The sequence below is a fragment of the Theropithecus gelada genome, chromosome 11, assembly GCF_003255815.1.
Source record: "Theropithecus gelada isolate Dixy chromosome 11, Tgel_1.0, whole genome shotgun sequence".
NCBI classification, from domain to species: Eukaryota; Metazoa; Chordata; class Mammalia; order Primates; family Cercopithecidae; genus Theropithecus; species Theropithecus gelada.
In genome coordinates this window covers 77,463,363-77,489,195 of record NC_037679.1, presented here as the reverse complement: position 1 = coordinate 77,489,195, position 25,833 = coordinate 77,463,363, and the positions used below count along the sequence as shown (strand labels likewise).

The window sequence follows — 25,833 nt, the reverse complement described above, 5'->3', positions numbered from 1 at the left end:
CAGTGTGCACACCGCTGTGCTAGACGCTCCTTGTGCATAATCACATCTACTCTCACTTTCTTCATTTTCCAGATCAGAAAACAGATTAAACAAGAGGAACAGGTGTGCCCAAGGTCACATTACTAGAAGCAGGGAAACTGGGATTCCAAACCCTCACAAAACTCCAGAGCCTGCACCCTTAACTCCGACGCTGCACTGCCTTTAGCAGCCAGCGGCATTTGACAAAATACAATATACTTTTAATTTAACAAGCAAAAAGGAGAAAACACAGTGTGAATAAGGCACAGGTCATAAACATTTGGTTTAGAAAAAACAGTAAAACTTTATTCTTTGATAACGATGTCTCTCCTAAAAACATCTAGCTTTAGGCACAGTGACGTTCAATTCATGTTCCACTGAAAGTTCCAAGTGAGATTTCATTTGAAGAAAGAATCTCACACATATTGGAAATAAATTTTTCAAAATCAAGCAGTTTGAGGAATCACCACTTTACTGACAGCAAAAGATAGCAAAGTGTACTGGATAGCTAAGATCAGCCAGACCACGTTTTTTTTTGTTTGTTTTTTTGTTTTTTTTTTGAGACGGAGTCTCACTCTGTCGCCCAGGCTGGAGTGCAGTGGCCGGATCTCAGCTCACTGCAAGCTCCGCCTCCCAGGTTTACGCCATTCTCCTGCCTCAGCCTCCCCAGTAGCTGGGATTACAGGCGCCTGCCACCTCGCCTGGCTAGTTTTTTGTATTTTTTAGTAGAGACGGGGTTTCACTGTGTTAGCCAGGATGGTCTTGATCTGCTGACCTTGTGATCTGCCCGTCTCGGCCTCCCAAAGTGCTGGGATTACAGGCTTGAGCCACCGCGCCCGGCCAGACCACGTTTTAGATAACTCCCACAGAGAAGTGAAATACACAGATTACAAGGGTTTGTAATATTAAGAAGCATATTTAGAAATGCAAGTTTCAATCACACCAACCTTCTTGTAGTTGTTGCAACTGCCTCTTGAGAGAAGCCAGTTTGTCCTGATACATCCTATTAAAAAAAAAAAAAAAAAGGCACACTAACAGATAAAAACATTCAATACTCAATTCCAAAATAACCTACTCACAGAAATTAGCTGGGCTGTTATGGGAAGGTCATTAATGTCCCTTCAAGGAAGAGAGGAGAGTAAAGTCTGCTTGCTGGCTTAAAATGCACCAGCAGCCACAGGGATCAGAGAGGAACAAGAACCCTGGGTTCCTCAATCTTATTCTAATTTTGTAGATTCTCCCATGTTATCCCACCTTTAGAGAACTCATCTAAAACTTGCAACGACAGCAGATTTTAATAAATAAGTGACAATGATAAACAGGCAAGAACACACACAATGTAGAAATGGCATGAAACACAGCTCTTACATCAACTCTACAATTAGACTGTAAGTTACAAGGGAGTAAGATCACGCCTTCGGCATGTTTTCTATGCAGAGAAGCTCAACAGTGTAAGAACTAAGTTAATAAACCTTCACGTCATTTTTTCAACCACTACTCTTTTAGGATCAGAGAAATAATAGTAATTCAGAAAGAAAAGTTAAAAGGCAGCATTTACTTGCAGCCCCAGCCGGATGGGAACACATAGCATACACAAAGCAAAAGCACTTGGTATGTTAGTTTTTTCCTCTCACACCTAATGGATTATAGGCAGTCATAACTTCAGCAAGTCAGCCTGAAGGTAGGTTCCACATATCAATCACATTTCAGCAAATATTTTTGCTTCTACCTGAAAAACACCCCCAATTTAACAGTGATAAAAACAAGATTTGTGATCTGAAAGAACACTGTCCAATATATAACAAGCACAATAACCTTTTGGTATATGTGCTGCTGAAGTGAGCACACGGGCGTGATAACCTTTTTAGTGCTCAAACAAGGGCTGCAAATACAACCCAACCCTCTGTAAGGGGAGGAGAGTAGGCAGAATTTGAGACTCACACATGTCTGACTCTTTTAGGGCAAATTCTGATGTACTTTCGATGTTCACCTTGAATTACACAAGGCATTCCATTTTAACCGAAATTATTTTCTATATCATCAAATACTAAGGGAGGCCAGGCAAGGTGGCTCCCACCTGTAATCCCAGCTCTTTAGGAGGCCAAGGCGGGTGGATCACTTGAGGTCAGGAGTTCGAGACCAACCTGACCATCATGGTGAAGCCCTGTCTCTACTAAAAAAAAAAAAAAAAAAAAAAAAAAAATTAGCCAGACGTGATGGTGGGCGCCTGTAATCCCAGCTACTCGGGAGGCTGAGGCAGAAGAATAGCTTGAATCCAGGAGGTGGAGGTTGCAGTGAGCTGAGATCATACCACTGCACTCCAGCCTGGGTGACAGAGCAAGACCCCATCTCAAAAAAAAAAAAAAAAAAAAACACTAAGGGGCACAATCAAAAGATCATCTTGAAATGTTGAAACCTATCAAGTACAGGAGAGGGAACAAATGAGTAAACCATGTACAAGTATTTACAAACCCAAGCTATTAAATTTTTCACTTTGAGAGCGCCAGTCAATACCTTTGAATTCAGAGCCTGTCAATACTGACAGATTGAAGAAGTAAGCAACAGCAGCAAAAAATTCACATTCATGGAGATCGTGCATGAGGAAAAGAACAGGTATGTAAAAATACCTCTCAAATGGTCAAGGTAAACCAAGCTTTTTGCTTGAAGAGAATAAAAAGCAAGCACAGCTTCAGAAATGAAACTGTGAGAAGGATCAAATGAATTATTAAAGTAATCCTTCTTAGGCCAAGGTAGGAGGATCACTTGAGGCCAGGAGTTTGAAACCAGCCTGGGCAACATCATAAGACCCCATCTCTACAAAAAATTAAAAAATCAGCCAGGCATGGTGACATGTGCCTGTAGTCCTAGCTACTTGGAAGGCTGAGGCAGGAGGATCACTTGAGCTCAGAAGTCTGAGGCTGCATTGAGCCATGATTGTGCCACTGCACTCCAGCCTGGGCAACAGAGCAAGACTCCGTCTCTTAAAAAAAAAAAAAAAAAAAAAGGCTGGGCACGTTGGCTCATTCTTGTAATCCTAGCACTCCAGGAGGCCGAAACAGGAGAAATGCTTGAGCTCAGGCATTCGAAACCAGCCTGAGTAACACAGTGAGACCTTATTTCTACTAAAACTTCTAAAAATCAGCTGGGCATGGTGGCACGTGCCTGTTGTCTCAGCTATTTGGAAGGCTGAGGTGGGAGGATCAATGGATTGAGCCGTGGTGGTTGAGACTGCAGTGAGCTGCTGTCACACCACTGCACTCCAGCCCAGGCAACAAAGCAAGATCCTATCTCAAAAAAAAAGTGGCCCAGCACGATGGCTCAGACCTGTAATCTCAACACGACAGGAGGCTGAGGCAGGCCCGGAGGTCAGGAGTTCAAGACCAGCCTGGCCAACATGGTGAAACCCCGGCTCTACTAAAAATACAAAAAAAAAAAAAAAAAAAAAACTCAGCCAGCCGTGGTGGCACATGCCTATAGTCCCAGCTACTCAGGAGGCTTAGCCACGACAACCACTTGAACTCAGGCGGTGGAGGTTGCACTGAGCTGAGATTGTGCCATTGCACTCCAGCCTGGGTGACAGAGTGAGACTCTGCTTCAAAAAAAAAAAAAAAAAGTACTCCGTCTTTATTCAGCACTGGTTAGACCTAGCTGAATTACCCCCTTTGAATTTTAAAGCACAAAAACAATGGGAGAACCCAGAGGATGGCCACAAAACATTTGCAAAAAGGACCTAAAGGGAAAGGAATGTGGATCATCTTGTTAAAAGGTAAAGAACTTTAAAAATCTGACACATTCAACAAATACATATTAAATATACTTTATACCGTTTTCCATCTGGGTGTACCCTAAAAGTGAGTGAGGTTTTTGTTTCTCTTGAATCTGTTCAGCTGTGGCTCTGTCTGAAGACAATGAGGAGGCTTGGGTGAGAGCATGTGCAAACACAGACAGAGCACTGGCCTGAGAGTCAGCATGTGGCCAGACAGGGTGGCTCACGCCTGTAATCCCAGCACTTTGGGAGACCAAAGCGGGTGGATTACCTGAGGGCAAGAGCTTTGACACCAGCCTGGCCAACATGGAGAAACCCCGTCTCTACTAAAAATACGAAAATTATTAGCCGGGCGTGGTGGCATGTGCCTGTAGTCCTGGCTACTAGGGAGGCTGGGGCAGGAGAATTGCTTGAGCGCAGGAGGCAGAGGTTGCAGTGAGCCAAGATCATGCCACTGCACTCCAGCCTGGGCAACAGAGCGAGACTCGGTCTCCACAAAAAATAAATAAATACATACAAAAATTAGCCAGGCATGGTGGTACATGCCTGTAATCCCAGCTACTTGGGAGGCTGAGGCAGGAGAATCACTTGAACCTGGGAGGTGGAGGTTGCGGTGAGCCAAGATTGCGCCATTGCACTCCAGCCTGGGAGACTCAGTGAGACTGTCTCAAAAAAAAAAATTAAATAAATAAATACAAATAAATAAATAAATGAGAGTCAGCAGCCCTGCTTTTCAACTGGGGCTTCTCTGAGCTCTCCAGGCCTCCAGCACCTTGTCTAGCACGTTAGTGCAGTGAGTTCACACTCATCTGAGAACCAGCTGCTTCAAGACACCAATTATCCTCTCTGTGCATTGGTTTGCCCACTAAAAAAGAAAAAAAAAAAAAAGGCCGGGCACAGTGGCTCACGCCCATAATCCCAGCACTTTGGAAGGCCAAGGTGGGCAGATCACGAGCTCAGGAGTGCGAGACCAGCCTGGCCAACGTGGTGAAACCCCGTCTCTACTAAAAATACAAAACTTAGCTGGGCGTGGTAGCATGCACCTGTAGTCCCAGCTACTCAGGAGGCTGAGGCGGGAGAATCATTTGAGCCTGGGAGGCGGAGGTTGCAGTGAGCCGAGATCCTGCCACTGCACTCCAGTATGGGCGACAGAGCGAGGCTCTGTCTCAAGAAAAAAAAAAAACAGTAAGTGGTAAAAGGTCCTTTCCTGTTGTACGGCCTCATTCCCTCCCCTGTGTCCATTGCCCTCAAGATTCTTTCTAGGGAGTACTCAACAGAGTCTTATAATGCGAAGAATGATTAAATGTAATTAATTTAAAGTGGAGAAATTGCAAATATACATGGTCTTTGGAAGCGCTATGGTCAAAATCATACACACAAGGTCACTACAGATTAAGTATCCCTTATCTGAAATGCTTTGGGATCAGAAGTGCTTTGGATTTTTTCAAATTTTAGATTATTTGCAATATACTTACCAGCTGAGCATCCCAAATCCAAAACTCGGAAATCTGAAACAGTGCAAGGAGCATTTCCTTTGAGCATCATGCTGGCACTCAGGAAGTTTTAGTTTTGGGAGCATTTGAGATTTCAGATTTAGGATGCTCAATGTATAAAAAGATTTTGTGGTCAATTCTATGTTCCAGTAAAGACACAGGCAAATCATACTCACTGTTCCTTCATTTCTACATAGTCTTCTTCATCATGCTTTGCCAGGTCAGTTTCACTAGCATCCTCAGTGTCTGAATAAAGTTAGGAAAGAGGGGCTAGTTAAAATCATAATTCACAGAGCTGGCATCACCTGACACAGAGTAGGCACTCAATAAACTCCTGTAAAATCAATTTCTATTCAATGCAGGCTGGCACAAAGCCACCCATGAAAAACATTACATACAGTTAGTAGGCCATCCCTATCTGCAGACGTGAAACCTGTGGACGTGGAAGGCCAATGCAAAGAATTTGAGTGTCCTGAGGTTATGATATCCATCAAGTCCCAGAACCAGTCCCCCATGGATACTGAGGGACAGCTGTACTTCAGAAAAGAAAAGGCCATTTCCAACTTACGGTCAGATTTATGCAAAAAGCTTGCCTTTACCTGAAATGCAGCCACAGAATAGGGTGTCTCAGACACAGGCAGTTATGGTGAAGGCTGCTACTTCTGCAGAAACAACAATGCTGGCAATTCAAGAAAGGAGATGCGGGCGTAAGACCGGATACTGCAAGCAGTCAAGCCTTACTCACTGCTCCAGAAAAAAACCAGTATGTACATTCTCTCTTGATACATACCCAGTTGGAACCTTTCACACATTTTACATCAGGATACATGATTGTCCCTCAGTATCCGCGGGGGAATGGTTCCTGCAACTCCCTTGGATACCAAAATCCTCAGTTGCTCGTCTTTGACAAAATGGCACAGTATTTGCATATAACCTACGCACATCTTCCGGTATACTTTTTTTTTTATGAGACACAGTCTCATTCTGTCGCCCAGGCTGGAGTGCAGTGGCACGATCTCGGCTCACTGAAACCTCCACCTTCTGGGTTCAAACGATTCTCCTGCCTCAGCTTCCCAAATAGCTGGGATTACAGGGGTGCACCACCACGCCCAGCTAATTTTTGTATTTTTAGTAGAGACGGAGTTTCACCATGTTGGCCAGGCTGGTCTCGAACTCCTGGCCTCAACTGAACCGCCTGCCTTGGCCTCCCAAAGTGCTGGGATTACAGGCATGAGCCACCATGCCCGGACAACAGTACACTTTAAATCATCTCTAGATTACTTACAATATCCAGGGCAGGCATGGCTGCTCATGCCTGTAATCCCTGCACTTTGGAAGGCCAAAGCGGGTGAATCACCTGAGGCCAGGAGTTCCAGACCATTCTGGCCAACATGGAGAAACCCCATCTCTACTAAAAACACAAAAGTTAAGGCCGGGTGCATTGGCTCACGCCTGTAATCCCAGCACTTTGGGAGGCCAAAGCAGGTGGTTTACCTGAGGTCGGGAGTTTGAGACCAGCCTGACCAACATGGAGAAACCCCCTCTCTACTCAAAATACAAAATTAGCTGGGGGTGGTGGCGCATGCCTGTAATCCCAGCTACTCGAGAGGCTGAGGCAGGAGAATGGCCTGAGCTGAGATCGCGCCATTGCACTCCACCCTGGGCAACAAGAGCGAAACTCCATCTCAAAAAAAAAAAAAAAAGAACAAAACAAACAACAAATAAAACTACAAAAATTAGCCAGGCATGGTGGCAGGTGCCTGTAATCCCAACGACTCCGGAAGCTGAGGCAGGAGAATTGCTTGAACCCCGGAGATGGAGGTTGCAGTGAACTGAGATTGTGACACTGCACACCAACCTGGGTGATAGAGTGAGACTCCACCTCAAAAAAAAAAAAAAAAAAAAAAAAAAAAGGTTACTTACAATATCCAATAAAATGTAAATACTATGTAAGTAGTTGTTACACTACACTGTTTAGGAATAACAAAAAAAGTCTGCACATGTTCAGTACAGATTCAATTTTTTCCGCAATATTTTTGAGCTGCGCTTGGTTGAATTCACAGATGTAGAATTCACAGACATGGAGCGCCAACTGTATACAATAAAAAAGGTAATCTGACACAAATATTTTCCAAGTTACAACTAAAGGGAACAAGGAGGAGGCCAGATGATCAAACGAAAATTGTTTCAAAACATCTTAAACACTGCTCTTAGAACAAGCATTAATGGCTGGGGTGTCTACAAATTTTTAACAGCCCCTATACTGGAAGGAAAAAAACCCCTCAATTTTGGCTCCACCGCGCCCCCTCGTGGGGATGAGATGCAGCGCAAGTGCTTCACATTAAAAATCTCTGGTTAAGCCTTGTCTTCGGATGGAGTTAAACCGAATGCAGTCCTTCAACTTTCCATGTCATGCATATGCAGCTGTCTTTTGTAAGGCTGTTGCAGATGCAATTCCCCACAAACCCTTCTCCCCTCCTTCAGTTAAGAGGCCTTCCCTGAGTTCCTGTCATGGTCGGCCACATTACTTGGCACTCGGGAAATTCAGATGAATAAAACGTATGCACCTTTCCAAACAGCTGGTCTAGCTTTTGCTCCACGGCCCGATTTTGTCCCAGAATATTCCATTCACATATAGATCTCTCTTTATCTCCTCTTTCTTCTCCCTTGATCTTTCATATTTCATCACCTTCCTCCTCCTCCATCCCTCCAAAATAGCGTCCTCACACTTGCCAAATTATAAAGCTCAGTTTGAAAAGCAAGGCTCTGAGACGCTGTGATGACAGTGTAAAGAGCATGGGACTGAAAACACACCACCTGGGGACCATTAAGCAAACCCCTCCCTCTCTTACCTGTTTCCGGGAGGGGGGCGGGTGGGGAGAACATTTACTGAGTATTTACTGTACCAGGCCAAGTACTTTATGCGCATGTCATTTAATCCCTATACCGACCCTAGGAAGTGCTTTCTAGGTCAGGTGTGGGAATTAAACAGCTTCATTACAGCTGGGTAAATCGAGGCTGGAAAACTTTAGTTTACAAAGCTGAGTTAAGTGACAGAGCCAAATTTAAACCCGTATCTGGCTGGTTCCAGGTCCCTTTCCTTTAACCAACCTGAGTTATCAATACTGTCCTACCTAAAGCATAGCTGACATGCATTTCGGGGGTGGGGAGGGGCAACTTTGGACTCTGATGCTCTCAGACACAAAAAACGGGGGAACTACACTCGGTGCATTCAGTAAATGAGTTTCTCATTCCTACTAGTGAAGATGTGAGGTTCAATCAGAGACGGCTGGGAGGGAGGACGGGGTCTTAAAGGGACCCCCAGCGTGACAACGTCTAAGTCCCCTCTCCCCATCACAGTCAAGTGTAACGCACCCAGGGCTTCCCCGCTACTCCAGCGCGAAGGGGAGTAACTTCCCCGAGTCCCGCAACTCCCGGCGGCCCCTCCACGCAGCCCCAGGCCCCAGAGGCCGCCCCGCCCCTCTCCCAAGCAGCCCCACCCCCTCCCTAGCGGTCCCACCTCCGCTCCCGGCGGCCGGGAGAGCTGCAGGACTCACCTTCGTCCGACTCGCGGCCCCGACAGCTGCGCTCGTCGTCCTCGGCGCTCTCCAGCTCTTCGTCCTCCTCGGGGTAGTACTCGGGGGCCGGCGGCGCTCCAGCCTGGGCCGGGGCCGGGGCCAGCAGCCCCGCGGCACTCATGTCGCCTCTGACCGCAGCCGAGCGTGGCCCAGAGACACCGCGGCCACCCGCCCTCGGTACTCGCCGTCTGCCTAGCAGCGTCCGAGGGAGCCCCCAACTCGAGGAGCGGGAGCCGCGGCGACCCCTTCCCGGTCTCCGCGGAGCTCCGCCCCCCGCGCCCGCGCTCGGCAACCGGGGCCTCGCGCCGCGGGCGACTTCCGGGTCGAGAGCTGCCCGACGACGGCCTGACTCCGCCATCCTTGGGGGAGTGGAGATGCCGCTGGACTCCCAGTCGCCACAACCTCAGCCCTTTCATCGCCGTCTTAAAATCCTTAAAGTATAGTGGGGGAGGGGCGGAGCCAGGTTCTCTAGAGTCAGGCAAATCTATGGGCAGGCCCAGCAGCCATCAGGACCCCGAGGCTCGCAGGCGACTTCCGGAAACAGCCGCCAGGCGGCGCCTGGAGCTACAACTAAAGCGGGGATCGTTAGCGACCTAGGGGCGGAAGGGTTGAAGGGCCCTTGGCAGGTGGAGGTGGTCTCTAATCTAAGCAGGGGAACCACGCGAACTGCCCCCTTGTTAGGTCGGAAAACCTAGACATCCAGAGTGTGCGTGATCATGCAGCCTGGCTCCTCCTGTGACTACTTAGAGTTTTATTAAGAGCTAAAAGACAAGGATGCTGATATTCCATCCTGGGGACAACAAAACAGTATTGTCCCAGCCCTTAGGAATCCTTTCTATTTGTGTAAGGTTTATTCGATAAGATGTTCCCCCGGTTTTACAAACGAGAAACGAGCTGTCGTTTGCCTAAAAAAAAATAGCAACGTCCAGTCTGATTTTTTAGACTCGGAGACCCAGGCCTTCCGCGGTACAGCTGCCTTGAATATTAATTTTTTCAAAGGTGCTTTTGCCTAATCCAACAGCTTGCTCTGAGCTCTCAACTGAAGAAGGGGAGAATTTGCCTACCAGAAGTTATTTGGCTAAGCAAGACCTACGTGGAAGCTTAAAAACCAGGAGAGCTGAGTATCTGCAAGAATTAATTTGTGGGATTCCCTCTGAGTAGAAGAGGGACACGGTGTTATAAGTTTTGCTCAACGAATAGATTTAAGGTGTCCCTTTAGCTAAGAGCAGTGTGGTCTAGTTGTGTGTAGCGAGAAAAAAGGATAAGGTTTTTAATGGTTTGTCCAAAGTAGTCCCACTTTCATGTTCCACCCGAGTCTCCGTAGGAAACGCAACCAGTAGTGAAAATGAACACATGTGAAAACCAGGGTGGAACCGAATATTCCCATTCTCAGACCTTTTGTGATCAAATTTCTCTCTGAATTGGCCCCCATGGACTCTTCTAAAAATGAAACATTATGCCCATCCCATTTATTTTGACATTTATTTACTACCTTGTTTTAATTAAAATCTTGGCTCTATTTGTAAGGGATTTTTTGTCCCAACAAAACTAAAGAATTTCCAGAATGGAATGCTAAGATGTCTTTCCAGGAGTTCCGAGATCTTCTGAAGCGCCTTCTAAATAAGAATCATTCTCAGATCTCACCGTAGGTCTGCCATCTATATTTAAACTAGGATTTCGGAACTGTCCCGTGTCCAAAAGATGAAGTCATTTTCTTTGTGCTGTTGGAGCACATCTAAATTATTTGCAATCAACTATATTGAGTAACTTGCGTTCCTATCAGTAGCAATAATCATAGTGCAGAAAAAGCAAAGATTTTAGAAATCAACAGTTCATTGATACAATGAATTTTTAAGTTTATTTCGTTGCTAAATGGTTTCCTTTCAAGACGCTGAGATTTTTATCATGCTTATGTTTTACTGCTATCTTGACTGCAAACAGCATCTGTAAATGGTCATGCATTTCTTTTTTATATGTAATGAACAGACACAACTGAGCACTTGGGTGATGAAAACTTACCCCATTTTTTCTACCCAGATTGCCAGCTGCAGAACTAAAAAATGCTCGTAAGTGAAGGTGGACCTACTCAAAAAAATTATGTTGTGGCTTTAGTCTTACCCAACCTTTAGATTTATTTAATATGATTTTGGACAGTCGCTAATCTCCTGTAAAAACCAAGTTTCCTCAAAACCAAGTTTTACCACCTTGAAATCTTTTTCTGTATGCCTTCTCACAATGGTACTTAGACACCGCTCAGCAACTCGACTTGACTTGAAATGAAGTGCTGCCAGCCCCATTTCCACAACTTCTTTGCTTCCGGGCCTTCTCTGCCTACCCTAACACCGAAACTGAAACTTTAAAAGGGGACATCACAATTGGAATGGAGTATGATTTTTTTTTTTTTCTTTTTTTTGAAACGGAGTTTTGCTCTTTTGCCCAGGCTGGAGTGAAGTGGCATGATCTCGACTCACTGCAACCTCCACCTCCTGGGTTCAAGCGATTTTCCTGCCTCAGCCTTTCGAGTAGCTGGGATTACAGGCGTGCGCCACCACGCCCCACTAATTTTTGTAATTTTAGTAGAGACGGGATTTCACCATGTTGGCCAGGCTGGTCTGGAACTCTTGACCTCAGGTGATGAATGGAGTATGATTCTTAAACACTAGAAGAAACATGTATACTGTTTAGAACACAAACACATTTTGTCAGCTGGAGTTAAAAAGTTAACAATCGGCCGGGCGCGGTGGCTCAAGCCTGTAATCCCAGCACTTTGGGAGGCCGAGACGGGCGGATCACGAGGTCAGGAGATCGAGACCATCCTGGCTAACACGGTGAAACCCCGTCTCTACTAAAAAAATACAAAAAACTAGCCGGGCGCGGTGGCGGGTGCCTGTAGTCCCAACTACTCGGGAGGCTGAGGCAGGAGAATGGCGTGAACCCGGGAGGCGGAGCTTGCAGTGAGCTGAGATCCGACCACTGCACTCCAGCCTGGGCGGCAGAGCGAGACTCCGTCTCAAAAAAAAAAAAAAAAAAAGTTAACAATCGAGGGTTCTCTGAGAACTAAGGCCCTGTATACATCTGACAAAACTGAGGATCAAAATGTGTTCCTGAAACGAAACAATTTCTTCATCAAATGCTAAATTCTAAAGTCCATAAACTTACTTAGGGTGTTAAGAGTAAGGAAAGCAGTTTTCTGTTTCCGGTGTTGATTTGGTCAGCATATCCAGTTTCACAAAAATAACACAAATGGGTCTTAGTAGCATGATGCACTTTCACCCCTGGCAGGCACTATCCTTTAGCGTGGATCAAGAGGAGTCTCTGATTATCACATATTACACTTGGGTCAAAGCTCGTTATCCTTTGGCCACTCGTTCACATAAAATCATTAAAACCTGTGGCCCTGGAAAAAGGTTACACTGAACAAGTTTGCTGAAACCTTGTTAAGCTAATAATAGGGTTCCCCTACCAGTCTTTCTACTGTCATAAAAACCTACAAACTGAAAATTTCTAAAGCTTTGTTCTTGCACCCATCAAAATGTGCCCTGCATTGAACGCTTAGTTGGGCAAAGTATGCACCAAGTACTGTGTAGAGATTTTTTTTCCCCCAACGGTACCAAACTGACGGCTGCTGAACTCAATGCAAGGAGAAGCAATTCCCTTGCAAGAGATTTTAAAAAGAAATGGTTTAAATCCAGGAAATTTTTATAAATCCTGGGCAAATAAATGCTATATTAGTTCATGGCAGAATTACTAAGAAAGCTGTGCAAGGTCTAGCGAGGGACTGGGGTCCTCCCCAAAGGCTTTAACATGGTGGTCCCTGGGAATCTCCCAACAAAAGTAAAGGCGTGGGGAGAAGCGCCATGAACTTTGACCCCAGAGCAGCACAAACAAGACTGACCGCACCCCAGGCGGGCCCGGGGGTTACTAAAGTTGCAAGGTCTTCCGCGTCTGAGGAGACCCCGCCCTGCCCTGTCCCACCCACCGACAACTCCGCCAATCCTCGGGCTCCATCGACCTCTCGGCTTCCCAGGCTCTATCAATCAAATACCTATATACGGCCCCGGCCCTGTGCCCCGCGATCAGGGAAGGTCAGTAGATTGCCTATTGGAGCCCACTGGGGGCGTGGTCCGGGGGTAGGGGGCGGGCGGACTGAGACGGTGGGGCGGGGCGTGCTCGGCGCAGTCGGGTGCGATTGGCCACCCCTGGCAGGAGCCGCACCTCGGACAGCAGCAGCGGCGGCCGCGGGAGGGTCCGTGTGGCGCCGGGCGGCGGGGTCCTGCGTGTAGAGTGGGGCGCAACGCGGAGATCGCGAGCAGAGGCTCTGCACAGCCTGATCCGGCACTCGGCGACCGGACCCAAGGATCCGCCGAGGAACAAGCCACAGGAGAGCGACTCAGGAACAAGTGTGGGAGAGGAAGCGGCGGCGGCGGCGCAGGGCCCGGGGGTGGTGACAGCAGGTCTGAGGTGAGAGCACCCGGGCGCCGGGCGGTGACAGTGGGAGCCGAGGCGGCGGGACCCCAGGCGGAGTGAGGGCGCGGGGGACCCGAGTGAGGGAAGTTCGGGAGCGGGCTCGACAGTGCAGACTGTGGAGAGGAGACCCCGGGAGGGACCGGGACTGCGAGTGAGGAGAGGTGACTCCGAGAGGTACCGAGGCAGTGGCTCTGAGTGGAGAGGACTCCGAGAGGATCCAAGACTGAAAGTCTGAGGGGAGAGGTCCCCAAGAGGGGCCGGAACAGTGCGCGTGAGAGGAGGGGACCCGGAGAGGGGCTGGGGTAGCGAGGTGAGGCACTAGGATAGGGGAATGAGGGGAGGGGTCCCCCGAGGGACCAGGTCCCGGAAAGGGTCCGGGACAGCCGGGAGAGGGGAAGGGTCCTCGAGAGGAGCCGGCACTGAGAGTCTGAGAGATGGGGACCCCGAGAGGGGCTGGGACAGCACTCGGGGAGAGGAGACCCTGAGTTGAGGGGAGGGGACCCAGAGAGGAGCCGGGACAGAGTGAAGAGAGGGGACCGATCAGGGGATGTGAAGACAGGGGACCCCCCCAAGAGGGCTTAGAACAGAGTGTGAGAAGACCCCAGGAAAGGCCAGGACAGCGGGAGAAGAGGAGGGGTCCCGGAGAGGGGCTGGGCTGGGACAGCGGAGCTGAGAGCAGGACACCCCGAGAGAGGCAGGGACAGCCGGTGTGCGCAGGGAGACCCCGAGAGGGGCCAGGACGGCGGGGTAAGAGGAGGGGACCCCCAGAGGGCACGGGACAGCGCATGCGAGCGTGGGACCCCGAGAGGGGCTTTGAGCGTCGGTTGCAGGCGCGGACCCCGAGGGAGGAGCGGTGCGCCAGGGCTGTGGGTCGGGCCCCCAGTCAGCACAGCGGAGGCCCGGCGTGAGCAGCGAGGGAGCGGGCGGGGGTTCGCGCTCGCTAAGTTGCGGGAGCCCCCCAGGAACGGCCGCGGCGGGGAGCCTGGGTCGCGGTCGCGGCGTCGAGCGAGTAGGAGCCGGCGGCAGCGCAGACGAGTGGAGCGGGGAGGTGCTCCCAGGGTCTGGCATCAGCGACCTCCCTGAGGGTGAAGAGTGAGCCCCCTGGACTCCGGGGGGACTCTGGAGCCGGATTATGTAAGGGAAACATCTCCGAAGTGGAATGCACGGGCTGGAGGAGCTGGAGGGGCTGGTGGGGCTGGCCGCAGGACAAAGATCTTGGAATGATCAAGAGACCTGCGCGGCCTTACCTCTTCTCACTGACCCGCTGGCTTCGCATTCGTTCCTTAGAGTTTGATGTGGATGCCTTGAAAGCGAGGGGCTTCCTGATCTTAATGAAAAGGTCAGGTGAAAAGTTGGAAGGGGCTTCTTCAAACCTCCCCCACTTCCCCCACCGCAAGAAAGGGACAGTTGAAAGGGACAGGGATCCTTTTGGAGACCCGTGTTTTAGATGAATGAGAATGTTTCTTTGATAGACCACTGTTTTCCTGGACTACTGGTTTTTCATTTTAGCTCAAGGAGCTAAGAAACTTTTTCAGATTTGGCAGCATATCAGTATCAATGTTTATTTACAATGCAGATTTAAAGGAACTATACTAGTTTTGGAATCCGGACTGTTTAGCTTTGATCTGTTGGAGATAGTTGGAAGGTCAAACTAAATTTTCAAAAGAGGTTTTGGAGTCACATAACTAAGGGTTCTTTCCAATTAGATTTCTTATCCTAAAAGTGCCAGGATTGAGCTTTAGGCCTAATTCCAGGACAAGCTAAGGAGAGAGATAAACCTATTTAAACCAGACACCGTGTGTCCTGGTGGGAGGCAAGTGTGTGTCTATTAAAAGGCTGAAACAAATAGTGGAAAGCAATAGGGGGTGGGAGGTGAGGGACAGCCTCCTACTCTGAGGGATGTGAAAATTAAACTAATGATCAGGCTAGTCGTTCACAGTACTTAGGATATGTTAATACTGCCCTACCTACTTTTCAAACTCAAATGCACATGCTTTGTTATGGTTGTACCCAGCAGTTTTGTATTTGAATTTTTAAAACCTCCTTTTCAATGTTTATAGGTTGTGTCTCCTCACCTCTTCTCTTGGACTGGGTTCTTTTTTATAGAAGCAGACATGGAAAATGATGGTTTCAGGAAAATAGTGAGGAATGTAATTATTATATAATGTCAGTTATTTAGATATTGCCTTTGTTTCAGGTTTAGAATATGTTTTATTAGAAGTCTTTTGCCAGTGTTCCATATGGGCAGTTTCAACTAAGAGGAATAAAGGAATGTTGTATTATTTTCTGAAGATATAATGTAGATGCTTTACATATAACTGCTATGTAAATCCAAGATAAAAATTACTGAAGTTATTTTTATCAGGGTGATAATAAGTAGAGATGCAGTGTTTAGGGATTTTATTTGACATTATCTGATACAGAGCAGTTCTTATATGGCTTCAGAGATTGTGGAGCTTGATGTGGTTATGAAAATTTCACTAACATGGCGGGGCACAGTGGCTGACACCTGTGATTACAAATCCCAGCACTTTGGGAGGCCGAGGCAGGCGGATCACAAGGTAAGGAGATGGAGACCATCTTGGCCAACATGGTGAAACCCCATCTCTACTAAAATACAAAAAATTAGACGGCCATGGTGGTGTGTGCCTGTAGACCCAGCTACTTGGGAGGCTGAGGCAGAGGAATCTCTTGAACCCAGGAGTCGGAGCTTGCAGTGACCCAAGATCGCGCCACTACACTCCAGCCTGGCGACAGAGCAAGACTCCGTCTCGAAAAGAAAAAAAGAAAATTCCACTAACTAGAAGTCCTCTCCTGAGTTACAGAAATTATACAGATGAGAGGAAGAGCAACAGCAAATACAGATTTAAAATATGAGACAGTATATTTAAGATGTATTGAGTGTAATTTTTTTACATTAAGTTTATTTTTCCAGAATGCTAGGTTGAATTCAAGTAAAAATAAGGTCAATTAACTCAAAAGGGTATTTAGAACAGGCATATATTCATTTTGCAATGCTTATAATGTATGAAATGGTCTGCGGAAGGATTGAGAATCTTAACACCGATAATTCTACAAAGTAATGGAAATATTTGAGCAGATGCGCTGTCACCATATTTCTTAGTTCATTTCTGACTGGTACAAATGGTCATTTCTTAAGACAAAACATCAAATTTATTTCCTTGCAAGAAAAGAAAGTACTCTGATATTCCCCTAAGTGATGACTAAAGCAGTCATTTCAACCACATGACGTTATGGTATTGATCCAGAGACGTTAAAGAGAGATTCTTTGCAGTAGAAGTTTTAGTGATAGTAAAGGCCTGTAATAACTACATTCCCTGGGGGGTTATGAGAGTAGGGATTCTGTGAAAATTGTTTTCATTTGTTTCAAAAAACTAAAACTATACTACAAGAAGCTATAAATATATGAAATCATTATACCTTTACTTGCTTATTTATTAATTTATTTGAGACAGGGTGTAGCTCTCTGTCACCCAGGTTGGAGTGCAGTGACAGGATGTCCTCTCACTGCAGCCTCTGCCTCCCAAGATCAAGCGATCCTCTTACCTCAGCCTCCTGAGTAGCTGGGACCACAGGCAAATACCATCACACCTGGCTTTTTTTTTTTTCTTCTTCTTCTTTTTTTTTGTATTTTTAGTAGAGATGGGGTTTCACAACATTGCCCAGGATGGTCTCAAACTCCTGAGTTCAAGTGATCCACCCACCTCCACCTCCCAAAATGCTGGGATTACAGGCATAAACCCACTATGCCCAGCCCCTTTGTTCATTTAAACTTTTTATTTTCTTCTTTTTCATTTTATTTTATCTTATTTATTTATTTATTTATTTATTTATTTTTTTGAGACGGAGTCTCGCTCTGTCACCCAGGCTGGAGTGCAGGGGCACGATTTCGGCTCACTGCAACCTCCGCCTCCCAGATTCAAGCGATTCTCCTGCCTCAGCCTCCCAAGTAGCTGGGATTTTTACAGGTGCCTGCCACCACGCCCGGCTAATGTTTGTATATTTAGTAGAGACGGGTTTTCACCATGTTGGCCAGGCTGGTCTAGAACTCCTGACCTCAAATGATCCACCCACCTCGGCTTCCCAAAGTGCTGGGATTACAGGCGTGAGCCACCGCGCCCAGCCATGTTATTTTTTTAATAGAAAATAGGCCAGGCGCGGTGGCTTACGCCTGTAATCCCACCACTTTGGGAGGCCAAGGCGGATGAATCACCTGAAGTCCGATGAATCACCTGAAGTCCGATGAATCACCTGAAGTCANGATGAATCACCTGAAGTCCGATGAATCACCTGAAGTCCGATGAATCACCTGAAGTCAGGAATTGGAGACTAGCCTAACCAACATGGTGAAAACCCGTCTCTACTAAACATACAAACATTAGCTGGGCGTGGTGGCGCGCCTGTAATCCTAGCTACTCCGGAGACTGAGGCAGGAGCATCGCTTGAATCCGGGAGGCGGAGCTTGCAGTGAGCTGAAATAGCGCCTTCGCACTCCAGCCTGGGCGACAGAGCTAGACTCCGTCTCAAAATATAATAATAAAAGACGTTAACATGGAGCCTTACAGTTCCATATGAAGGCTTACGGCAACCACACATTGCAAGTTCTTTTTAATTCTCAAACTGTTTTCAGTCTTTGTTAAGCAGGTTGCAAATACTGCCCAGTATATACAGTAACACATTTTACACTTTCTGTACTACTGGAGTCATATACAGGCAAACTATTGTAATCTTAGAGACTACCTTGATATCAAATTTGGTGTAATGTTTAAGCCAACCTGAATAAACATTCTCATTGCCTGCCAGTATTCACATTTGTTGATATCAGTAGCATAGGGGAATAGATGAAAACTGTTGGTACTTTTTTAAAAAATAGATTCTTAGTTAAATGCTTTTTTTAAAAAATAATTTTTTCCCTAGTTTTCATTTCTTCCCTCGCTGCGCCCCACCCCTCACCCCCCCAAAAAAAAGACAGAAGGGAGAGAGGGAGGGAGGATTTTGTGACTCTCCGAAAAAAGACTTTTCAGTAATGGATAGTTTTTGAATTCGTACTTTTAAGTTGTGGGATATTATAAGATTGCATATCAGCATAGGGAATTTAATTTGTGACAATTTAGCTTTATCACCCATTTAATTGGTTGCTTTATTATTTGTAAGCTGTATTAAAAGTTTTTTTTTACTGTTTCTTAGGCTCAGCTAAGTAAAAGAAACATAAGTGATATTATCTATACACCTCTAACTATACATTAGTTATGTTGAATTTATGGGCCAAATGTGATCTCCCTCATTTCCAAGGTATAAGCACCAAATTAAAGAAAATAAAATATTTCAAATTTGTGTGATAACTGATAGAATTTAATTGATCAATTTTGTTCCAGACATATGTTGTTAAAGTTACCTGCTTTATAAATCAACTTAATATTTTTTTTTCCTGTCTGACTTGAGCTTTGTTAGGGATATTGAAGTATATTCAAAATCTTTCTAAGTTATTTCTACTTTTCTAGTTAAAGGGCTAATTCCCTGGCAAACAGAATGACTTAGGGGCCAATTTCTTTATTTGTTATCGGAAATTAGTCTCCTAACCATTTGTCAGCTGTCTCACAAATAAACATTTTTAATCCCTAGAGTGTGTGAGAAAAGGAAGATGGCCTGGAATAAACATTTTTTTTGTTTTGTTTTCGAGACAGCCTCACTCTGTCGCCCAAACTAGAGTTCAGTGGCGCCATTTCGGCTTACTGCAACCTCCACCTCTCTCATAGCTGGGATTACAGGCACCCACCACCTCACCCAGATAATTTTGGTAATTTTAGTAGAGATGGGGGTTTCACCGTGTTGGTCAGGCTGGTCTCAAACTGCTGGCCTCAAGTGATCCGCCCACCTCCGCCTCCCAGAGTGCTGGGACTACCAACGTGAGCCACCTTACCTGGCCTGGAGTAAACGTTTTATACTTAGAAAAACCTAGTTCCATTAAACAAAGAGGTGTGGTCCACGTGACTTTAACTCCTAGCAATAGGAATTTACATGCTGGAGTCTAGTGTTCTGGGCCCTTTCACTTCACCTCTGGCCTCAGTGAAATGATGGGTGGTGAAATCAACCTCACATTGTATACTTTATATTAATATTGTAGTCAGTTATCAAAGTACTCATTGAACGGATCATTTTTACTTTCTTCCACTATTTTTGAGTGTCAATAAGAGAACCTTTTATTTCCAGTCAAATAGGGACACTGTGCAGTACATATTTAATTTTATGTGTTTCACTTTCTAATATTGGCTTATGTCCATGGCAATCAAGGCTATGACAAATTCAAATATGTTTTATTTACCCATTACAATAGATGGCACTAATCAAGACAGGATGCTTTCTTAAATACACTAATAACTTAATTAGTCTTGGCAGTAGACACACTAAACAGAATCATAGTTCATGGCCAATTTTCTCTATTTTTTATTTTTTATTTATTTATTTTTTGAGATCGAGTCTCACTCTTTTGCCCAGGCGGGAGTGCAGTGGTATGATCGTGGCTCACTGTAACCTCCACCTCGTGGGTTCAAGTGTTTCTCCTGCCTCAGCCTCCAGAGTAACTGGGATTACAGGTGCCAACCACCACGCCCAGCTAATTTTTGTATTTTTAGTAGAGACAGGATTTCGCCGTGTTGGCTAGGCTGGTCTGGAACTCCTGACCTCAGGTGATCACCCGCCTCAGCCTCCCAAAGTGCTAGGATTACAGGTGTGAGCCACTGTGCCCAGCCCATGGCCAATTTTCTATTCTGTTCTGAACATTAGCTTTTAGTTTCACGGTGTGTATGTGTAAATACACAAATACTTTCAAAACCGTATACATACAGTTTTTAAATGACCTAGGTCAAGATTTAATAGCAGAGATTTAAAATTATAGTAACATGCCTCCATCGTCTCTTGGCAAAATTATCTTCTGTTGTTTTATACCAGTTTCATGTTTCTGGGTGTTATTTACTAGCTTGTGAGGATAGAGATGTGTTTTATTCATCTTTGCATCCCCCATGCTAAGTATAGTACGAAGCACAGAGTATGAGGGATGCTCAGTCAATGGGAATTGCGTGAATTAATGAATGATCAGCAAACTAGTAGGTTATAATTATGTCCACACTTTGTTTCTTATCCTCATTGAGTGCTTTTTAAAATACATATATCTAAAAGGTATTAAAGAGACAATGGGCACACCTGTAATCCCAGCACTTCGGGAGGCTAATGCAGGAGGATTGCTTGAGCCCAAGAGTTCAAGACCAGCCTGGGCAACACAGTGGAAATCCTCTCCCAACCCCAACCCCCCACTCCGTCTCTACAAAAAGTACAAAAATTAGCTGGGCATGGTATTGCACTCCTCTAACCTCAGCTCCTCAGGAGGCTGAGGTGGGAGGATCACTTGAACCTGGGAGATGGAGGTTGCATGAGCCATGATCACCCCACTGCATTCCAGCCTGGGTGATAGAGCAAGACCCTGTCTAAAAATAAAAAATATAAAAAGAGAGAGAGATAGTGATTCCTTTGGAATGTAAGAGTAAATGTTAGCATTATTCATCTGCTACATAAAAAACAGCAAGAGACAGTGGAAGGAGAGAGGGCCTTAGTCTGGGAAAGATCTAGGCAGCTAAAGATTTTGGCTCCATTACTATGTCTGCTGCCTGACCCTGGGCAATTAAGTCTTCATTAAAGCTCTCAGTTCTCTCAACTGTAAAATAAGAATCCATACCTCTCAGGATCTGTAAAAGGAATAAATGAAGTGATTTTTTTTTAAGTGCCAAGCACAGTGACACATAGGAAGTGCTTAATGATAGCTATTTATTGTGTTTTTGAAATAGAGTCTTGCTCTGTCACCCAGGCTGGAGTGCAGTGGTGTGATCTTGGCTCACTGTAATATCCGCCTCCCAAGTTCAAGCAGTTCTCCTGCCTCAGCCTCTGGAGTAGCTGCAATTACAGGCACCCGCCACCACGCCTGGCTAATTTTTGTATTTTTAGTAGGAGAGTTTCACCATGTTGGCCAGGCTGGTCTCAAACCTCCGGGCTCGAGCGATCCTCCTGCCTTGGCCTCCCAAAGTGCCGGGATTATAGGCATGAGCCACTGTGCCTGGCCTCTTTATTATTTTAATCACTTGAAACAATTTCATATTGTGTGTGTGTGTTCTACTCCTACTATCTAATCATTTGCTGAATCTCATAGCTGGCTCCGACTTTTTTCCAAGAAGAATAATTAATAGATTCATACATAAGGAAATTGAAACTCAGAAAGGATAAATGACTTCCAGAGGTCACAGAGACCTTGGTAAACCAGACCACTATGACCCAGATCTGGTTTTTCAACTCAGAACATTTTCCACTTTATACCTCTCAGTGGTCCAAGGATCTTATGAGGGCCTTAATAAGGCGCAAGGGAAGGACAGCCGTGACAATTTTCCAGTCTCCTTTTCATTTTCATTCTTCCTAAATACACTGTTAGTCTTATTCTCCCTAAAGTATGGCTCTGATTTTGACACTCACGTTTTCAAAACCTTTAGTAATTCCCCATGACCTACCAAACTCAGTACAGATTTATAAACTTGGTTTTTGTTTGTTTGTTTGTTTGTTTTTTGAGACAGAATTTTGCTCTTGTTGCCCAGGCTGGAGTGCAATGGCACGATCTCAGCTCACTGCAACCTCTGCCTCCCGGGTTCAAGTGATTCTCCTGCCTCAGCCTCCCGAGTAACTGGGATTACAGGCATGCATCACCACACCCAGCTGATTTTGTATTTTTAGTAGAGACAGGGTTTCTCCACGTTGTTCAGGCTGGTCTCAAACTCCCGACCTCAGGTGATCTGCCCATCTTGGCCTCCCAAAGTGTTGAGATTACAGGCGTGAGCCACCGCACCCAGCCTATAAACCTGTTTTTAGGCTCCTATCAGCCTGTTTCTGTCAGTCTGTTTGTCTGTCTGTCTCTCTGTCTCTCTCTCTCTCTTTCTCTCTCACACACACACACACACACACAGAGTGCCTTGACCAGACTGTTCTTACTAGCCAAGTGCTTACTGATGTGCCCCATTCAGGATTTTGTTCCATTTCTTTTGCCTAGTATGCCTTCTGTTCCTCATTTTCCAGAACCACCTCTAATGCCATCTTTCATGAATCCTTCTCTGATTATCTTCCTTGCTACTCTCTCCTTTGAATCCCCTAAGTACTTGATTTGTACTTTTTCTTATTATATAATATTCTCTCTAATACTAAATTATAGGATTTGTACTTATCCTTCTTAGATGTCCATATTCTTAATTTTAAAAGGACAGTGTTTTATGTATCTAATGTAGTGTCTTGCAACTAGTATCTTGTCAAATTGTATGAAATTTAAATACTTTAGGTTCAAAATAATATTTAAATATAATTATACATACAATTCTGTGTTCTATTATAAGATATAATTATTGCTGCCAGTGGAGATAATGTGGATTCCTAGAGAAGAATTCACTTGTGATCCTGACAGTTGGTGAATTTGATGCCATTGGTAACAAGCATATGGAAACTTGTATGTTTGTTTTTAACATTGATAATATTCTCTAAAGTGGCCTTTGACTCAGTGTTTCGTATTTGTTATTTTATTTCCTTAAGTGGTATTTTTATCAGATTGGTATTTGAAAGTTTGTTTTCCTGTCTCTTTCTTTCTTTTTTTCTTTGATACGGAGTCTTTCTCTGTTGCCCAGGCTGGAGTGCAGTGGCACAATTCGGCTCACTGCCACCTCTGCCTCCCGGGTTCAAGCAATTCTCCTGCCTCAGCTTCCCAAGTAGCTGGGATAACAGGCACATGCCACTACACCCAGCTACTGTTTTGTATTTTTAGTAGAGATGGGGTTTTGCCATGTTGGGCAGGCTGGTCTCGAACTCCTAACCTCAGGTGATCCAGCCACTTTGGCATTCCAAAGTGCTGGGATTACAGGCGTGAGCCGCCGCGCACCTGGCCTGTTTTCCTTTCTCTAGCTATTAGCAACAATTGAAATAAGACTCTCATTTTCAACAGAAGGTAGATGTTCACTTGAGTCAGAGGTAGAGCCTGGGAGAGGGAGGCTTAGCACTCTGGTCTTCCAAAGCAATTTTTCTTACTGTGTGATCTAGGCAATTTGCAACTATGAACAAATAAACTTATTGTTCCATCTTTCCTACCGTATCCTTCTCCATAGCACTTAACACCTTCTCACATGCCAGATATTTTGCTTGTTTGTCTTATATTCCTACGTGCAAACTTGTCCAACCCGTAGCCCGCAGGCTGCATGCAGCCCAGGGTGGCTTTCAATGGGGCACAACACAAATTTGTAAACTTTCTTAAAACATTATGAGATTTATGTAAGATTTATGCACAGACTTTTTTTTTTTTTTAAGCCCATCAGCTATTGTTAGTGTTGGTGTATTTTATGTGTGGCCCAAGACAATTCTTCATCTTCCAATGTGGCCCAGGGAAGCCAAAAGATTGAACACCCCTAAATTTTAGGGTCTATGAAAGCGAGGATTTTTGTTTTATTAATTGCTATATCTCCAACTCATAGAACAGTGCCTAGCAGTTAGTAGTTGCACAATAAATATTTCTTGACTGACTAAATAGAGAAATTTGGCTTTGAGAGTTCCTCCGATTCGTTGGCTAAAAAGGTTTCGTTATTTTAAAAATAAGGAAGTCTCCAGACTGCTTTCCACAGTAGCTGTCCTAATTTACATTCACACCATCAGTGTATAAGCATGCCCTTTTGGCTGAAGCCTCACCAGCATGTTTTATTATTTTTATTATTATTATTATTATTTATTAATAGTTTGAAAAACTACCTTTTGGTGACTATGCTCACTACCTGGGTGATGGGATCCATACCCCAAACCTCAGCATCATGCAATATTCCCATGTAACAAACCTGTACGTGTACCCCCTGTATCTAAATAAAAGTTGAAATTAAAAAAAAAAATAAGGAAATAAAATCCTAGCCAGGTGCAGTGGCTCACACCTGTAATCCCACCACTTTGGGAGGCTGAGGCAGGTGGATCACTTGAGGTCAGGAGTTCAAGACCAGCCTGGCCAACATGGTAAAACTCCCGTCTCTACTAAAAATACAAAAATTAGCTGGATGTGGTGGTGCACGCCTGTAATCCCAGCTACTTAGAGGCTGAGGCATGAGAATCGCTTGAACCCGGGAGGCAGAGGTTACAGTGATCCAAGATGGTGTCACTGCACTCCAGCCTGGGTGACAGAGTGAGACTCCGTCTCAAAAAAAAAAAATAAATAAAATAATAATAATTTTTAAAAAATTCTAAGGAAGTAAATGATAGTTTGGAAGAGTAGTATTCATCTGCAAACTCTGCTCTCGGGGTTTTACATTTTTCTTGGAGCAGCCTTGAATTTACTGTATTTTTATTTCATTGAATACAAACTCAAGCCATTCCTACCACCACACCATACATCCAAAATGACTGTATCTCATTCTGGCTGAAACCTAAGAAAACTGTTCACTGTAATGAAGTCTAGTGGAAGCTTGATGACATGGCTTTTAGGCATTAAAGTCTAATAAGATCAAAATAATAATAAAATTCAGTACAGGGGCATTATCCCTTGCACTTGTTTTGCTTAGATGCTGATATTGACCCTGAAAATTGGTGAAATCAAGCTTCTGATGTTAATTTAGGGTTGTTATCAGTTTTCTGCATGTACATGTAATTGGGTTTGAAATGTGTTTTAAGCCTGAATTAAAAGAACTTAGTCACTGATGACTCCTAGTGAGAAGTTTTTCCTTTTCCCTGCTGGAATATATGCTTTTACCTCCAACATGCCCTTTTAAAAACAATTAAAACATAAAGAATGCTACTTTTGTGTGACAGTTTCTGGAAAAGTTCTATTTCGGTTTAAAGTGGTGACCACTTATTACAATGCTTGTTAGTAACTACGCTAACTACAATTGAGTTTCCAAATTTCCATACAAATTTCTTAGTCTCTGCCTTTGTGGAAGTTTCCTCATTATATATGAAATCCTCAGAAGTTCACTAGATAGTATATGGATGACCACAGGGACTTTATTTTGTTCATTATTGTATTCCTACCTAGTGCCTAGAACAGTACCCTGCACATAGAATCCAATTAGTAAGTATTTGTTGAATAAAATCACATAATTTTTTTTTGTGAGACAGAGTCTAGCTCTGTCACCCAGGCTGGAGTGCAGTGGTGCGATCCTGGCTCACTGCAGCCTCCACCTCCCGGGTTCAAGTGAGTCTCCTACCTCAGCCTCCTGAGTACCTGGGATTACAGGCGCCTGCCACCATGCCCAGCCATTTTTGTATTTTTAGTAAAGATGGGGTTTCACCGTGTTGGCCAGGCTGGTGTCAAACTCCTGACCTCAAGTGATCTGCCTGCCTCGGCCTCCCAAAGTGCTGGGATTACAGGCTTGAGCCACTGCGTCCAGCCCCATGCATTCTTAATAATCGTGCATCTTAGAAAAGTAACGAAAGTATTGAAATCAAT

At 45.0% G+C, this 25,833-nt stretch overlaps 2 protein-coding genes across 7 annotated transcripts in view; one reads left to right on the top strand and one right to left on the bottom strand.

The window, feature by feature from the left end:
- SUDS3 (SDS3 homolog, SIN3A corepressor complex component) overlaps nt 1–9,842 on the bottom strand; it is a 43,716-nt gene extending 33,874 nt beyond the window's left edge. Inside the window, exons 1-3 of the mRNA XM_025403172.1 lie at nt 8,835–9,842; nt 5,454–5,523; nt 966–1,021 (exon numbers count right to left, since the gene is read on the bottom strand). Coding sequence (XP_025258957.1) covers nt 966–1,021; nt 5,454–5,523; nt 8,835–9,213 — 505 coding nt within the window. The 5' untranslated portion in view covers nt 9,214–9,842. The remainder of the gene's footprint in view (nt 1–965; nt 1,022–5,453; nt 5,524–8,834) is intronic.
- Nucleotides 9,843–13,021: 3,179 nt separating this feature from the next.
- TAOK3 (TAO kinase 3) overlaps nt 13,022–25,833 on the top strand; it is a 227,455-nt gene continuing 214,643 nt past the window's right edge. For all 6 annotated transcript variants that reach the window (XM_025401964.1, XM_025401963.1, XM_025401969.1 and 3 more), the window contains exon 1: nt 13,022–13,316. The gene's annotated coding sequence lies outside the window, so the exon portion shown is untranslated. The remainder of the gene's footprint in view (nt 13,317–25,833) is intronic.